A 17,128-nucleotide genomic window follows, 5' to 3' on the forward strand; every position below is an offset into this window, starting at 1 on the left:
ATCCTGCTTTTCTTACCCCTGCTTGTCTTCTGCAGCTGGGCAGAAATCCGCCTTGCGCATTGGCTGAGCAGGACTGCGGTCAGAACTAACTGTGCTTGCTAAATAGTGAAAAGCAATTGGGAAAACTCATTTCTCTAACTTGAAGTTCCCACTGGACTTTTAGCCTGTTGGAAATACTGATTTGGGGTACATAGTGGCCATAGGCCAGGCATGGCTGTCTAAGCCTGTCTCATCATCCTGCTTGCCATCACTGTCTTGGGATGAGCAGGTAGTGCTATGTGTAAAAGAAACCCTATCTCGGTTTCTGTAATATCAGATCAAGTGAAGCTTCCCTATATCACAACAACTTCTTGTTGACTGCACCGGCAGCACTGTGAAGTGTACTGTGCTTGGGCTAGAGAAAAGCTAATGCAGGAGGAGCCGAGTCCGTTAGAAGCTGCATTTGTTCATCTTCCTTCTATGTACCCATCTAGGTACTGCAGTACCGGACTAGGTGTCGCGAGTTGGAGCAGCAGCTGGAAGCAGGAGTGGTGAGTGTGCAGGTTGCGAACTAAAGATAGTGTACGTAGCATTCGTTAACGCACACAAAAAGCTCCCCAAAGCAATGGTGGAGAAAACCCAGATTTTGCTAGCTGAGGATTTAAAGCAGCACTGTAAGTTTGCCCATCAGTGTTTTGCCAGTTGCCATTCTCAGAGCAGCCAGTAGTCCCCAAAATGCCAATCGCAAAAACCCGCTCGAGATGGATTTTAATTTTGGGAAAGAGCGTGTTATTGATGGAGTAGCATTTGTGCTAGGTCTCAGGAGAGGGCTATACTGCCTGTTCCATCCTGTGGCTGTCTCTGAAAAAGAATGACTTGAAACAGCATTTTGGAAGGCAAGAATGCTGGCGTTCAACATGCAGAGCTGGCTCTGTGCTTTTCTTTCTGCTTCACGGCTAAAGTAAACCTGGGAAATGGAGGGTAGGAGAGTATTCCCGGGCTTCAAGTCAAAGTGAGCACTCACGGTCATGAGCTGAGCGTACGTAGCGGTGAGAGGGCAAGAGTGGGAGGCTGAGGAGAGCTACTCACGTTGAGTAATAGCCTTCCCCTCCCTTCGTGTCCGTAGTCATGACACTGTGATGCCTGGAAGAAGCCACGAGCTCCTGAGGTACCCAACAAATGGAGAGGAAAGTGATGGATGCTAAGAGTAGTGAAGGGAACACAAGAATTTAACTAACCGTTTCCTTTCTTCTAAAGGGATCCCTTGCAGGCAGGTGGGAAGCCACAGAAGTCCACAGCCTGGAGAAGGCACTGCTTCAGTTGGAAGAGGAGCAGCAAAGGTACAAGGCAGAAGCGTTCCCTCATCCTTGGTATCCTGGATGCTGATGGAAGTGAGGGAAAACCTGTCAGTGCTACCTAGTGTCCCCAAGGGAAGCAGTCAGGCAAGCCGTTTTGAAAGGAGAAAGGGCCACCATCTGTTCTGTAGTGCAGCAATAGTGTTGTGTGCTGAATGGCTCTGCTTTGAGCGAGGGGGTTGTTCCAGGTGACCTCCAAAGGTCCCTTCCCAGCCGAAATTATTGGATAATTCAGTAGGTGGGCTACTCAGCAGAGCCCTGGTTCAGGCTGAGAATCAAGCCCTGGCAGCATCCTGAACATTTCATGGTGCAGGAGTTCTCCTGTTTGGTTTTACCTGAACAGCATATCCTGTTTTGAGCATAACCTTGTTTTGAGCAGGGGTGTTATTCTGGGTGACCTCCAAGGTTCCCTTTCCAGCCTAAATTTTTCTGTAGTTCAGTAGTTGAGAGACTTGGGACAATGGTAGAGAAAGTTGATGCACCCAGTGATGAGACAGCACGATGGGGAGGCAAGACGTTAAGTGTGGGCGTCATCAAAGTTGAAGAGGAAGGGGGAACCAAAATTGTAGATGGAAACTGAAGGCTCAAAGCAAGGAGAAGCAAAGGAGTTTGCCATCACAGAGAGCTCTTAGTTAATCCTAGACAGCACTTTTACTGCCTCTCAATTTGACAACAAAGTCAGTGTTGAAGGAGCTGGGAAATCACGGAGATGCTGCTTGTGGACAGCAGTTGTTCCGTGACCTCCTTGCTGTTTCTCCCTTTCCAAGGTGTGAGAATCTGGCAGAAGTGAACACTCTGCTGCGGGAGCACCTCGATAAAGCGAATGAGGTTAATTCAGCCCTCAAAGAAGATATTGGAAAACTGACGGCAGATTGGATGAGGGCCCGGGAGGAGCTGGAATTGAAGGAGAGGGAATGGCGCGCTGATCGTGAGGTAAGGATAGGCTGTGGGAATGTCAGACGTGATGCCAGAGTGGAATGAGAGGGCATTTTATTTCTGGCATCGAGAAGTTGCTGCGTGAAAGTTGTGGCTCTGTTGAGGATGTGTTGATGTTGATGAGCAGAATACAGGGGTGTGAGCTGGAGGAGTGTCAGCAAATTGTGGTGCTGGAAGATGCCCACCTGCTGTGGCCATGCTGCTCGGTCCTAAAGGCAAATGCTTGCTGTTGCTGGGCACTGCAGGGCAGTCACACAGGACCACTCGTCTTTTCAATAGTTCCTAAACCTCTGTCTAGAGCAGTGGCGAGTGGAGAGGTCTGTGTGTTTTCAGATCCAGAGTCTGACAGGCCTCCCTTGCCAATCGCCTGTTGTAAGCAAACCTGACCCTGGTCTTGGGGTTGTTTTTGTCCTCCTCCACCAAGACTGTTGGACACCTCTGCAAGGCGAGATGGTGAATCCTGAGCAGTTTGCTTTGCTGATAGCCACTGCTGCAGGAGAAGCGTGGATGTTCCCGCCTCTGAAGTCAGGTGGCAGGTCTACTGAGGATGCTTCTGTGGTGCCCATTCAGTCCTTGATGCCCCTGTTGAGATTGTTATTAAGGGAGACCTGGTGGTGGTGGTTGTACTGTCTCACAGCTGAACGACTTGGACAGTGACAGTGAGGGCTGAATTGGTGTTTCTTTTTGTCTTTGCATGTTTAGGTTCATGACAGCTACTTAAGGGGTGAACATAACCGTCTACTCAGCCTGTGGTGTCAGGTGGTAACCTTCCGCCGTCATTTCCTGGAGATGAAGACTGCCACTGACCGGTGAGTAGAAGTTAAGGCTAGATCTCTTGCAGAAAAAATGTGGCTTCCCTTCACAGCTGTTTTTTGAGCCTTAATGTTACTTTAGGTGTGGCTGAAGATATGACTTCTCCTTTGACAGTCTGAAGCAATGCCATTAAGCAGGCTTTAGGCTCTTTTGAGAATCATTTTGTTTGATGCTGGTTTTCAGATCAAACTGAGGGGCTTGGGCTATAAGCGAGGCAGAGGCCCTGGACCGATGAACTTGACTATGCTGATGTTTGGACATATTAACACAGGCACAGGCATTTTTTTTTTTTCCTTCTTGTTTCCAGCTTACATTTATCCTGGTCAGTTTGTATCTGCTTATTCCTGTACCAACATTGTTGAGAGAAAGTATAGCTTCTCTACCCTGTTACTGCATTTATCCAATTTATTTTGCTTAGTTTGATACCTCTTTTGATGATTGCTTTCTTGTTCTTGGGTTGTCTGAGATTTCTTTCTCACAGTTACCTTCTACACAATCAAAAATAGCATAGCTGTAGTAGTATTTTCTTCTGGTGTCAGCATGCAATTTCAAACTCTGGGTTACTGTCAGCCATTTATCTTAGTTGATTACTAGTGCAGAGTATGCCTGACCTACTGTTTCATTCTTGTGTTATTTGTGCTTTTTTCTTACAACATTTTAGGCTTATTCTGACACCACCTTCCTGAGATGTTTATTATGTAGATATTGTCATGAACCTCTTAGCAGTCCAAGTGTTGATAATCATAGGTCGCTTAAGGCTGATCCTCGAGGTATAAAAGCTGGGTGCCTTGGTAAAATTCCTTACATCTATTAATGATAATTAGAGTATGTTAATAAGATTGAGCAGGAGCTACAATTAATAAGAGTAATTAGAGGTCCTTGAAGGCTTCTGGCTGTGCCATGCATTTCTTCCTATCTCTGAGGAGAAAAGAGACTCTTTTGCCAACTATCCAGTAGACCCATTGCTCAGCTGTCAAGATGTGTCCTGATCCCAAAGGGTCAGATGAAGCATTCGTCCCCAAAGAAGATGTCGTCTTCCCTGCCAGCTTTCACTGTTGCACAATTACATGCTTCCAAAGTGAGTCAGGTGATGAAGATGGTGGTGTGAACATTCCCTCTTTGTTCTTCTTCAGAGATCTGTCAGAGCTGAAGGCAGAGCAAATGAGGCTTTCTGGAGCTATACTTGCAAATTGCTCCTGCCTAAACTCCAGCAGACAGCTCTGGGAGTCCATCACTCTGGGTAGACGTGTCCTGAGAGATCAGGCACAGCAGCAAGTGGAACAGGAAATAAGCCAGAAGACTTGGGAAGTGATGCACTTACAAGTCAAGGAGGACCTGGAGAAGAAGGAGCTTCAGGACAGGTAAAGGTGTTTGCAACTCTGCTATTAACAACATTATCCTTTATGGCTGCTTCTATGCTTCATAGATGGGCTGTGTTCACGTTTAAAACACACCCATTCTGCACAGCCCTGTTTCTGTCCCTAGTCAAGCTATTGCCTTCAACAGAATGGATAGGAAAAACCGTCTGACTGACAGAAGTTCTTGTGAGTAGGACAAGACTGAAAAGAGATTGCATATTACCAAGTTTTTACTGCGAACTGATTCTCGGTAGAGAAATTGAGACCAGCGTAAAGAGAGCTCTGTTTCTTGTACAGCCCTTTTGCTACCCAGGGCTGTGCTAAAGGAGTTGGGAGGCATTTGCCCAGGACCATCATAAGTATTGTAGCACCTCTGTACTGATGTTTCCTTGCAAGACTGAGTGCAGAAGGCCTTTGGGGCAAGAAGTGCCATTTTGCAACATCAGGCGTATTAACCTGTAGACATGAATGCTGCCTTTGCTGTCTTTTCTGGGTTAAATTTTCTCTTCTCTGTTTTTGGGAGCTGCTTAGCTTTTTAACAGAGGATGGTGTGCAGTGCTTTTGGAATGGCACATGGACCTTCTCTTCTCTTCTCAGGGTGATGGAGCTTTCAGCCTTGCTTGTACAGTCTCAGAAGCAGAACGAGGAGAAGGAGAAGACCATGAAAACACTTAATGACACTGTGGAGATTCTAGTATGTTTTACCTCTGTCTGGGAGATAGCCCAGCATTTGCTCTTCAGGCTTAGCATCATGAGGTGTGGCTTCCTCAAGAGAAAGAGTGGTGAAGATGGTAACTGTAGGGGAACATCAGGCACATTGCCAAAATTTTCCTTGTGTGTTTGGCACATGTTGAGTCAGTCCAGGTGCGGGCAGTGGCAGGGGAGCTGCAGACAATTTGGGCATCTTCCTCAAAGGGGCTGCACCAATACTATTCTGCCTGTGGCTTTTAAGTCTGTAGGGATCAAAGTTCCTTGGAATTGACAGCTTCATAGCAGTCTATAAAAACTAGCTGTTGGTCTTTCTCTTCTTAGTTTTAGCAAAGAAGAAATGGAATAGATATGGGAAGGAATGTACTGGAATCACTAGGGCTGAGGCTTATTGGCATGACAATGCTACTGAGGATGGGAATGCTATAGAGGGGAGCAGCTCTGCCCTGCCCACGCTTTTCTTATTCTACTCTCAGGAAGCAAGTTGGTTAGAGAAAGAATATGAAGCTTCATTGTCTAGAAGTGCCAAAGAAGAGAATCTTTCCCTGCAAAAGCTGATAAAAGATATAACTGAGGTGAGTAGAGAGTTGGAACTGCATCCGTGTGAATTTGATTTAAAAGTACTTGAGGAAGTCAACAGAGTAGCCCAGGGAATAGATATAGATGTTGTATACTGTATACTTCACTCTATGGAGGCTGGGGTTAATCATCAGGTCTTTTACACAGCCTCTAGCAAAGTCAGTTCTTTCGCCTTATGTAGTCATTTTTATCCTCTTGTGCTACTGCTCAGAGTAATTATAAATGTTAGCTTTTTCATTGCTGTTTTCCAGTATTCATCAGCTTCCTTTTTCCCTGGGCAGTGTTAATGTTTCCTTTCACTGCTGTTTCCAGTGTTGATCTGGTGCTCATGTATGTGGCTCTAAGAAGTTGAAGGAGGCCAGAATCATTCCTAAGAGCTTCAAGAAACTGAGTGTTCTGGCAGCCTCCAGCCACTTTACACTTGTTTCTTCTTGCTTATAGTAGCTGTATTCAGAAATCTGTGGAGTACTTATGGCCACTGGGACAAAACTTCTCTGTTGACTGAAATGAGAGAATTGAGTTTTTAATGACTAGGGTGAAGCGGGGGAAAGAGGAGAAATAGGTAAAGAAAACCAAGTAGAATGAGCAAAAAGTAACAGCTTGATGTGGGCTTTCAGGTGGTGTTAGATGACGGTGACAGCACGGTCAGCATTATTTGCGCTGACAGTTCTCAGCATGCCGAGACTAGCAACATCCTGTCTTGCCTGAGCTCTGGTGATGCAGAGCATGCCTTTGTGTTGGTTCAGGAAGCACTGGCAAGGAGGCGTGGGGCAACACAGGTGAGAATTTCTGCTTGTCTTCCCCACTGGCCACAGGCCCAGCTGCTGATGCCTCACTTAGCTTGAAATGTTTCCATTTACTTAGCCAGTTTCTTTCTAGCCTTCCCACTCTTGGTACCGTATTGCCTTGCCAGTCTCACCAGCTCTGTGTTCTACTGCTTTTCTGTCCTTGATCTCCACCCCCTCATCACAGCTTTTGCCTTCAGGTGAGCTGTCTCTCTGCTTGCTGCTTCTCCCAGCTCTCTGGAGCCATCTTCCCTGCTCATTATTGCTTGTTTGTGCTAAAAAACTTGCAGGCCCTGAAAGAAGAGCTTTCTGCCAGGCAGGACTCTATCAATCTCCTGCAGCACCAGCACAGACAGCAGGAAGAGAAGTGCAGGAAGCTGCAGCAAAGGCTTGAGCAACTGGAGGAGGAATGCAAGACATCCAGCAGCCACCGGCAGCACCTCCAATCTCTGGTAGAAGCACTCAGAAGGTGAGCGTTTCTCCTTCTCCTGCGTTCTAGAGGCAATCTGCTTCCAGTTGTGGGAGTTCAGAGGTGTTATGGGCAGAGGACTCGCCTGCCCTACCACGTGCATGCCTGTGTTTGGCACTTCAGCATCTTCCTGTCACTGCTTTTCATGCTCTAGTGTGAATCCTGAGGCTGTCTTGGTGATTCAGAGCGATGTTGGAATACAAGACGCCTCCCTCTTGACATGTTGCTTCTCGGAGTTCTGTTCTTAGGGTGCCCATTCCTAACCACTGCTTCTCACTGAATGAAGGCAACAGCCTGCCTTCCTTTCTCTTTCCCTCTTCAATTCCCTTGGGAGGGGAAGAGCAAGTTCTTCTTTATCGTACTCTATCCTGGAATGAGGAAAATAGGATCCGTGACTCTTCAGGCCTCTTCCTTCCTCTAACTGAGCCTTGTCTCTGCAGTGACTGTGCAAACCTCGAGAAAACCAGGGAAGAGCTACAGCAGCAGCTTGAAGTAACGGAGCGAGAAGCCTCACGTCTGCGTCAAAGTAACACTGAACTGCAGCTGAAGGAAGATTCAGCCCAGGGGGAAAAGGTGGAGCAGCAACAGACGATGGAGCGAGCGCATCGTGACCAGGAGCTCCTGTGAGTGTTAAAGCTTTCTCTGGGCAGGGGTGGGCATTGCTGGACTTTCAGAGGCCCACCATAAAAGAATGAATTTTGCATGCTCATCATTTGTAGCATAGAAGGGTGAAGGGAGCACATGGGCACGTCTGGCTACCTGCTGACATACACCATAGCTGCCTCCTTGTACTTTCTTTATGATCCTTTAAAAAAATCATCCCAAACCTGACCAGAGTAGTTGAATACAGGCATAAACTGAAACAAGAGAGGTTCAGACTGGATTTAAGGAGAACAAACAATTGAACCATGACGGCAATCATGGAACAGAACAGGTTGCTCAGAGAGGTTGTGCAGATTCCATCCCTGGAAATTTGGAAGACCCAACTAGATCTTGCCTTGAGCAACCTGGACTGATCCTATACCTGACCCCAGCTGCTATGAGCTGAAGATTATTGGGCTAGAGGCCTCCTGGGGTCCCTGCCAGCCTGAATCATGCGGTGATCCTATGATTATGGGATTGGAAACCTGTACACATCTCCTCCCCCAAAAAATTGGAGGCTTTTTCATTGTTTCACCGCTGAAGGCAAGAGTAATTGTGGGAATATTAATCTGGACTTAAAAAGACTGTCTTCCCCAAAGAAGAACTTTGGAAATTCTTGTATCCACTGTATCAATGACAAGAGAGAGAACTAACAGGCAGGAAGCTGTGAAGTTGAGAGTACCTGAAATATTTTGGAAAAATTCTGTGATTTCTGGAAGCTTGTTTTACCTTCTCAGTGATGAATGTTTCGCCTACATCAATGACAAAGAGTGATGCAGCTCTAGTCAGGAAATTCCAGCATTCTTTAGGTGTCAGTAGTAGTGGACTTGGCAGTGTTGGGTTTACGGTTGGACTCGATGGTCTTCAAGGTCTTTTCCAACCTAAATGACTCTGTGATTCTATGACTCTATACTCTTGGCTTTGGAAATGAGAATGTCTTTACATTAAAAACTTGTTTGTCTTTCCCCTTCTCATAGACTGAAGGACTTAGCTGCACTTGAAGAAAAACATTCACTATTACAGAGTGAGTTGGTAGTGGCGAGAGAGACACTGGAGGAATCGCGCCTTGAGAGGGATCTGCTGAAGCAGGAGAAACACGAGCTTACCATGGCACTGGAAAAGGTATGGTCACCTTAATGCTAGGCAGCTCTTGTGGGAGAGGGAGTTGTGATAGCAAGGCCACCACAGATGCTGTTTGTGGCAGTAGAAGACAGGGGTGATGTTGTTCTCCTTCTTGGAAAACCGTGATCAGCCCACACAGGCTGTTTGGGGTAGTCAGTCCCCACGTGCTTATTGGGAACATTGAACTGGGAGTAGGTCAGAGACCCAAAAGGGGATGTGGAGTTGCTGCTTGAAGTGAGGGATTTTCCCATCTTTGTTTTCACGTTGTTCTTCTGTCTCTTCAGGCAGAGCAGTCAGTAGCAGAGTTGACAGGGGCCCAGAATAAGCTGAGTGCTGAAGTAGCTGACCTACGTGTTGCAACAGCGAAGACAAGCAGTATTAATGAAGCTCTTGCACTGGATAAAGTCCAACTGCAGAAAGTTGTGCTGCAGGTGAGCAGAGTTGCCCAAGATCTTGCCAGGTGTTCATCTCCAGCTGCTGCTTCTTTTCAGACCTCTTGCCTTCCAACAGAATGACTGATTGTGGAAATGGTGTTCATTTTTCTGTCCAGGCCAAACTTCCACATAGTAAATCTTACTGTATTGTATTTCCTCTGTGCTTCTGTGATTGTAGCTGGAGCAAGAGAATGCTGTTCTGTCAGGTAAAGTGGACGAGATGGAGAGAGCCAAGATCTCTGACCAGGAGAAGCTGAGCTTGTGTGAAAGAACAAATGAAGAGCTCTGCGCAGAGAAAGCCCACCTTGAGCAGCTGCTGAAGAAAGCAGAGGAGCAACAGGAGGGTCTGCGAGTAGACCTGAGGATCTTGGCAGAGGAGAAGACAGAAACCCAAGAGAAACTCAGTCAGGTGAGAGCAAAAACCTGGTGCTTCTGGGTGGGCATTTGGCTGCTTGGCTCAGTGAAACTGTAGCTGTTGGATTCTGCAGTGGTTTGGTCAAGGCGACACTTGGTAGTGCTGGAGGTCCGAAGGCTTTGTTTACTTCTTTTGGGAAATGTGTTGAGGGCTTGCAGAGCTGTTGTGCAGTTGTCTGAGTTGTCCTCTGCTTCTACAGCTTCTTTGAATCCCCCATCTGTGTTGGCCTTTTTTTTGGCTTTTGATAAGCTGCAAAGAGCTGATGGTGTTGTCCACGAGTCTGAGTGGGATGTGACCAAAGAAACCAACTGTGTAGGTCTGAATGCTTTTTCTGAGGCAAAACCCAGGGCTGCATGTTTGTGTTGATGCTTTTTGTTGTGAAGTCTGCAACTTTCAAAAGTCCATTTGTTTGAGCCTAGAGAGGGGGACAAAGCTGCAAGGGAATGTCTGCTGTCTTGTGTTGCTAAGAATGGGAATGACATCTTCAAGTTGTTGAAATTGCATTTTAAGGCATACGTGCAACTTTGTGGCTGGAAAGCTGCCTGGGGGCAAAGGACCCGGGGGTGTTGGTCAAGAGCCGGCTGAATAGGAGCCAGCAGTGTGCCCAGGTGGCCAAGAAGGCCAACAGCATTCTGGCTTCTATCAGCAATACTGTGGCCAGTACGACTAGGGAAGTGGTCATCCCCTCATAGTTGGCACTGGTGAGGCTGCATCTTGAATCCTGTGTTCGGTTTTGGGCCCCTCACTCCAAGAAAGACCTTGATGTGCTGGAGTGCATCCAAAGAAGGGCAACGAAGGTGGTGAAGGGCCTGGAGAATAAGTCTTATGAGGTTGTTTAGCCTGGAGAAGAGGAGGCTGAGGGAGACCTTATGGCTCTCTCCAACTGCCTGCGAGGGGGTTGTAGCAAGGTGGAGGTGGGTCTCTTCTCCCAAATAACAAGTGATAGGATGAGAGGAAACGGCCTCAGGTAGCACCAGGAGAGGTTTAGGTTGGATATTTGGAAATATTTCTTCACTAAAAGGGTTGTCAAGCATTGGAACAGACGGTGGAGTCACCATCCCTGGAGATATTTAAAAGACGTGTAGATGTGGCACTTAGGGACATGGTTTAGTGGTGGACTTGGCAGTGTTACGTTTAAGGATGCAGTCGATGATCTTAAAGGTCTTTTCCAACCTAAATGATTCTATGGTGCTATGAATTGTTAGAGCCTTTTTAGGTTTTGAGGAAGAAGATGTGATCACACAAGACTCTTCAGTCTGGTCTAACTGATTTTGGTACCCTGGAAAAAGAGCTTGGGAGAATCATGGCACTGGAGGAGACTAGGGAGTTTGTCATCATTTAAATGTCAGTTTGCTAATGTACAGTCTTGGGTATTATGGGATAACTGAGAGCAGAATTGTTTGTTTCTGATGGTCAGTTCTGTGTTAGATACCCTTAGTTTTGGAGTACGTGGTATGTTTGGCAAATACACAGCAGAGGTGTTATACTGAAGAAAAAAGCTGAAAAAATCATAGTTAATCTTCAAGCAAGGTCTGTTAGAAAACTTCTTTGTGTAAGTCAAGTAAGCAGGCTTGTTGACATGAACTACTGTACAAACAGAGTCTAGCATCTCTTTGGCCACACCAGCCAGACTTTCCGAAATCACTGAATGACACTGCTCCCCATGAGGGCTGTGTCCCTGCCACGCATCACCTCATTGCGTGCAACTTCTTTACACACTGAAGTGGGTGACACTTTCATCTTTTTTTTTCCTAGAAGAAGAAACCATGTGTATTTCCACTTTCTTCAGTGAGCAAAGTTGCTTTTGCTCAACCTTTCCTGAAAATTCCCAGCACTGGCATAGATTCTGGTAGAATTTTAGTTTGCAAAGTGGCAGTTCTGGAAGATGCAGTATTTTTGCATGAAAACACGTACTCTGGGGTTTGTCATGAAGGAGCTGTCTGGTCCCAGGCAACCCGGTAGGGCCTTCCACATCCCTTTCAAGTTAACAGTGCCAGTGCCTTTTGGCAGCCCAGGGTATTAGTGCGGTATCCAGCAGATGCTCTTAAACTTTCAGCCCCAAGTACAGGAGCTCTTTCTCCTCTATTTGATCCAGCAGCGGCCCTGGCTGGCTCTGCACAGAGCTCCAGAGAAGGGACTCTAACTGTATTTTGTCCCGCTTTCAGGTTTACCGCCAGCAGGAGTCAGCCAGCAGTGGTCTGGAGCAGTTGCGGCAGGAGTCCTCTCGCCAAGGGCATGCACTGGCCAAGGTGTCCAAAGAGAAGGAACTCCTGGTTCATGAGAAGGCGGCTCTAGAGGTGCGACTGGCAGCCATGGAGCGGGACAGACAAGGCCTTTCAGAGCAGCTGGCAGAGGCCAGGTAAAAGCAGGGAGGAGTGCCTAGGCAGGACATTACTTCATGTCTGTAATGATCAAGGTGGTAGTCATGACACGAGGCTTTATTGCATCCTGTGTGCTTTTCAGATGTTTCCACCTTCCATGGACAGAAAATGGAAGAATCTTGAGGGGGAAATAAAAAAGTATACCATGATTTCAATGTTATTCTTCTGACACATAAAGCTAGCAAAGCTCTCCTTAGCCTTGGGCTCATGGTTGTGCCCCCTTGCACACTGCTGTTTGAAGTCCAAAGCAAGCCAACTTGGCTCTGAATTGAGTAGTAATTAAACCACGCAGATGCTTACTGAAACCCAAGTTTCTCTCTGGTTCTGGTTTCTTGTTCTGTGCATTTGAACATAGATCTTTTCTTATCAAGTGCTTTGACATGGGACCTTCAGAATTCCAGGCTATTACATACAGACATTGTGAGTAGAACACTACTGATTAGGGTGAAGCTAGAGGCTTATGCTGAAAATCTTGAGGGCCTTCTGGACGTTCCCTCGGAGGGGCCTGCCTTGCTATTTTAAATGGTAGAAATATGTTTTCTGTATAGAAGTTCCCATGTCAACCAATTTTCAGTACTCAGGTGTAGGGCTCTTGAATGCCTTCTTACTGGAATAACTCCCTGGGGGTGTCAGGAGCAAGAAAGGCACTTCTCTCCATATCCACAACTTGCAGGTCAGTGAAGGAGAGCCTGGAATCCAGCCTGTTTGAAGCTCAGCAGCACTTCTCTCAGCTGGAGATCGCCAGGAGTCAGCTTGAAATGCAGCTTTGCACAGTCAGGCAGGCCAAGGAGGTGATCCAAGGTGAGAGCTTCGTGTGCTTTGTTTCTGGTGATCCCCCTGCCTAGGGAAGGTGGTATAGAAAGAGCTGTCTGTCCGCAGTGCTTCTGAGGAGTGAAGGAGATGGAGGCAGATCCCTCCTACACTGACATTTATGTGGCTTAAGGTCAGTAAAGTCAGAACCACTGTCTGTGTAGACTCTGAATCTTACCATTTGTTGTGTTTGCAGGGGAAGTGAAGTGCCTTCAATGGCAGCTGGAAGCAGAGAGATCTCTCATGAAGCAGGAACGGGAAAACATGGCGCAACAGCTCTTGGAGACAGAACAGCAGTACAACGATTCCCTCAAGCTTCGGGAAACCGATCATGAAGTGGAAATAACCAAGCTCCTGCAAGACCTGGTAGGAAACAATATGCTTCTGAGTTCTTCAAGTGAGCTTTGAGGGTTGGCTTTTGAAGAATAATAGCCTGAGCATGAGAAATGACAGCAATCATTTGTCATAGGCCACACGTTGCTAGGCCAGGCAGCAGAGCCAATGGCTCGTACTTGAAGGCATGTGAAGACCCCCAGGACTATGCTGGGACAGTAAAGGCAGCCACGGATTGAGTGTGGGCCTAAGACAAGTTCAACAGAAGGTTGGCTGGTCCTCAACCAAAGCATGGCAGCCAAGGGGTAGGATCTTACCAGACTCCTGTCTCCCATGGAGTAGACTCCTAGCATTGCTGCCAGCTGCAGTCCTGGGAACTTTGTTCCTTTCCTTCTGTCCTTTCACAGCTGACAGAGGTATTGTCTCTGGGCTTGAAGCGTATGGAACAGGCCCCTTGTTCCTGGTACTTCAGCTCGGGGCCTGTCTTGTGACCAGGGCATCAGGGCACTGGTGTCTTTCTCCCCCTGCAGTCCATCTGCACCTTTTCGTTGATGAAAAGGGAGCTGAGCTTTGGAAATAGAGGCTCTGAGAACAGAGAGCAATCTGGAGGAGAGAGGTGCTAGGAAACAGGCAGCCCTGAGAGAGGGGAAGGTAACATCTGCTCTTCTTAATGGTTGGACGCAGTGATCTGAAAGGTCTTTTCCAACCAAAATGATTCTATGAGTTTTCCCTCTGCTGAGCCTCCTTTTAAGTTCTTTGATAGGACACGGAGGGCATAAAGCCACCACTGTGCACTGCTCAGGTGGGGCTTTGTGGGAGGGATGAAGCTTCACATTTTTTTGGAGGAGCTTGGCTGGGACTTCATCTTGAAGTCTTTTCCTCCCCTCATCAGGCAAGTGAGCGGGAAGGGCACCATTCAGAGCTGCAGGAGACGCTGGAGCAATGGGAAAAGGAGAAGGCAGAGACAGAAGGGCAGCACAAGAAGAAGCTGTTTGATTTGGAGCAGAAAGTTGCTGCCATGCAGGCTCAACAAGAAGAGGAGCAAACCAGAGTCGAAAATGCCAAGCAAGAGGTAAAGACTGTGAAAGGAGAATTTGTGTGGTTTTTTGCGAGGCCAGAGCTGTGGGAGATGGCTGGATATGGGGCTGTGTGGAGCATACCCTGCATGTTTTCTACATTGAATTAGGTGAGGTGAAAGGCAAGCAGGGCTGTCTCTGGGACTAGGAATGAGACCTCTCATAGGGAGCCAGGCAGAAACATCACCTTTCAGTTCAGATTTTTGTGCTGCTATTGTGTTCTGGTTTTGTTCTTTAAGACTTCCCTCAGAGTATCTTCACAGTTCTCTTAACGGTCCTCTTTTGATATTTACTGATACGTGCTTACAGCCTTAAGTACATTTAAGACCAAAGTGAGTTTGTAGGACCGAATCCCCACGAGGATGGGGATATTGTCTGGGGGGGACAGGGTGGCGTGGCAGGACTGTTACCTGAAAAACTTTTTTTCTAAAGGCTGCTCTGAAATATTTCTGAGCAGTAAACCAGGGGCGTCTTCTGGGCTGTGTTGGAAGTCACTTGCTGGTAAGCTATTTTGTGCCCAGATGTCCTGTGCCAAAGCAAACCTGTCATACGCTGAGGCCTCCTGGTGTCCTCCCCAAAGTCCTCTTTCTGCAGGCTGCCTAGGGACAGCAGCACCCCCAGCTGTGCCTGCGGGGATTGAAATGACAGGGCAGCACTCAGAGAGGACAGTGTGTGCCTGCAGTGTCGGTACTTTACCAAAGGCTACTGAATCCCTTACAACTGAAGTCATTTTCACCAAAGGCCACTCAGAATGCATGAGTTTTCTGAAGGAGCTGCTAACTTCAGCCCTCTGGTAGCTTTGCATTTTCTGTACTGCGAACCAGGTGCAAAAGTCGCTGTTGAAAGACAAACAGGACACAGCAGAAGATGAGGGCTACCCTCACCAGCAAGGCGAGACATTTGAGAAATGCCACACATTTTCCTGTTGGATGAGTAAGAGTTTGTTGGAGATTCAATCACAGATGGACCATGGATGGACCATGTTTATACGGCCAATCTTACTTTGGAAGCTCTGTCTCCAAGTGGACAGATAATGACCTAGGACACCAGCAGCATAGTGCTTTGAGAACGTCTGAGCCCATCTGGTTTTGAGTCCTGCCACGCAGAGTTTGTATGGGAAGTTTAAATGCATCTGCTCTTTATTTCTGCGCAGGTCCTGCTAGAAAAAGAGAGTGAGAAGAATGCTTTATTTGAGACGCTACTGCAAACTCAGGGAGAGCTAAGAGAAGCCTGCCAGCAGCTAGAGCAGCTCAGGCAGGAGGTGAAAGAGCAGCAAGAGAATGGGCAGGTAAGTGTGACTAGTAGGGTACGTTGAAAGGACAGGCAGTTGGCAACTGGAGGTAAGCTGAGAGAGGCTGAGAGCACCAGAGAACAGAGTGAAGGGCGGTAAAAAGGAAATTAAACATAAGCCCTGGGACTGAGGAGGCAAGGACTACTGCAGCCGGTGAAAGCACAGAGCCTGGTAAGCTCCAGAGATCAGCAAGAGGAAGGAAGGGTCACAATGGAAGCAGAACTGGGTAGAAAAGCAGAAGGAAGTGGCTGAATGAATGTGATTTTGAGAGAGAAGGAGGAAAAAGCTGAACCTGATGGCAGGTCCCAGTAACTTGCTCTCCATTTGCGCTTACAGAACATGACAGAAAAGCTGCAAGCAGAGCTGCAGGAAACTCAGAGTAAGATGAAGGCAGTGGAGAAGAGGCACAAGGAAGAAACCAAAACCATCAAAGAGGACATGAATGTGCTTCTTCAGCAGAGGGATGCTCTCCAAAAACAGGTGACTGCAACAGCAATAGCTCCTCCAGTCATCAAGCAGGCAGTCTCTCTCCCCTTCTTGCCTTTCCACTGCAGAGCAGGCTGGTGGGGTAATGCCTCTGAGTGCCATCACAGTGTCGTCTCCATCTCAGCTGGTCTGAAGGAGACTTACTGGCCAGATTTTTAAACAAGTCAGCTGTATCCATTGTGAACCTGGTACTTTCATGATAGTGTGAAATGTAAAGCTGTTCTTTCCCTTTCCTCACAGCATATGATATGGCTGACAGTGACAAGCTGTAGTCTTTGACTGCTCTGTTCTGTTTTACTCGAGGTGGAAGAGCTGACATCTCAGCTAGCAGCCTCTGAAGAGTCCCAGCAAATGATTGTCCGCAAAGCTCAGCAAGATCTGAGTGATGCACAGGAACTGTCAAGGCAGAAGATGCTGGAGGTTGTGGACCTCCAGAAGATCCTGGAGGAGAAGAGGAGTCAATGGGAGGAGGTGCAACATCAGAACAAGGAGCTGCAAGTGTGTCTGCAGTCCTTGGAGGGGGAAAGGAGTCGATGGGAAGAAGTCGAGCATCACAACACAGAATTTCAGGCTTCATTGAAGATCTTAGAGAGTGAAAAAGCCAGGTAAATGAAAGCCTGCAAGGCTGCTTAATGGATTCCCTCTTTCAGATCTTTGCATATACAAGTGATTCTGAGAGCATTTCCTAAAAAGCCAAGTTCAGAACTAACCATGCAGATATGTTCCATTCTCTTGATGTTGAGTTTCATTTCCTTTTCTCTTAATCCTTCAATTACCATTTTTCTAAAGACAATGGCTTTTGGAGTAGTCCTTTCCTTAAAAGGAGGTGTTCTTTCATTAGGTCGGCGTGTTAATACTGTTAAATGAAACCTTCAGGTAGACAGATCCATCAGCTCTGCCTTGGGTCCAGTAAACTTTAAACATTTGGGATCTGTATCAGTCTTCCATCCTGATACCTTGGGTTGGCAGAAGCCATCTTAAAACCATGATGTTGAACTAAGCCAGATTCCCCTCTGAGGCACCCAAGAAACAAGAATGATTCTTATTGCCATTTCTTCCCTCATTCCTCAAAAATTCCCAACAAGTGTCTGGGGGAGCTTGAGCAGAGTCCCTGCCAGCCTCAACATTTACAGATCATAGAATCATAGAATCATTA

General features: G+C 47.1%; 1 protein-coding gene across 1 annotated transcript; it reads left to right on the forward strand.

The window, feature by feature from the left end:
- Positions 1–473: 473 nt before the first annotated feature.
- Positions 474–16,577, forward strand: LOC104158422 (centrosome-associated protein CEP250-like; the record flags this gene model as incomplete). Its single annotated transcript, XM_009696072.1, has 20 exons — positions 474–542; positions 1,237–1,319; positions 2,102–2,267; positions 2,973–3,079; positions 4,217–4,444; positions 5,039–5,135; positions 5,626–5,724; positions 6,346–6,507; positions 6,804–6,982; positions 7,423–7,605; positions 8,602–8,746; positions 9,031–9,177; positions 9,359–9,589; positions 11,761–11,954; positions 12,650–12,777; positions 12,983–13,152; positions 14,012–14,191; positions 15,349–15,483; positions 15,823–15,966; positions 16,276–16,577. Coding segments are annotated over 20 exons (3,149 nt in total), but the record flags the coding sequence as incomplete, so codon positions are not given.
- Positions 16,578–17,128: the final 551 nt, after the last annotated feature.

The sequence above is a fragment of the Cariama cristata genome, unplaced genomic scaffold (genome assembly GCF_000690535.1).
Source record: "Cariama cristata isolate BGI_N322 unplaced genomic scaffold, ASM69053v1 scaffold17232, whole genome shotgun sequence".
Lineage (NCBI taxonomy): Eukaryota > Metazoa > Chordata > Aves > Cariamiformes > Cariamidae > Cariama > Cariama cristata.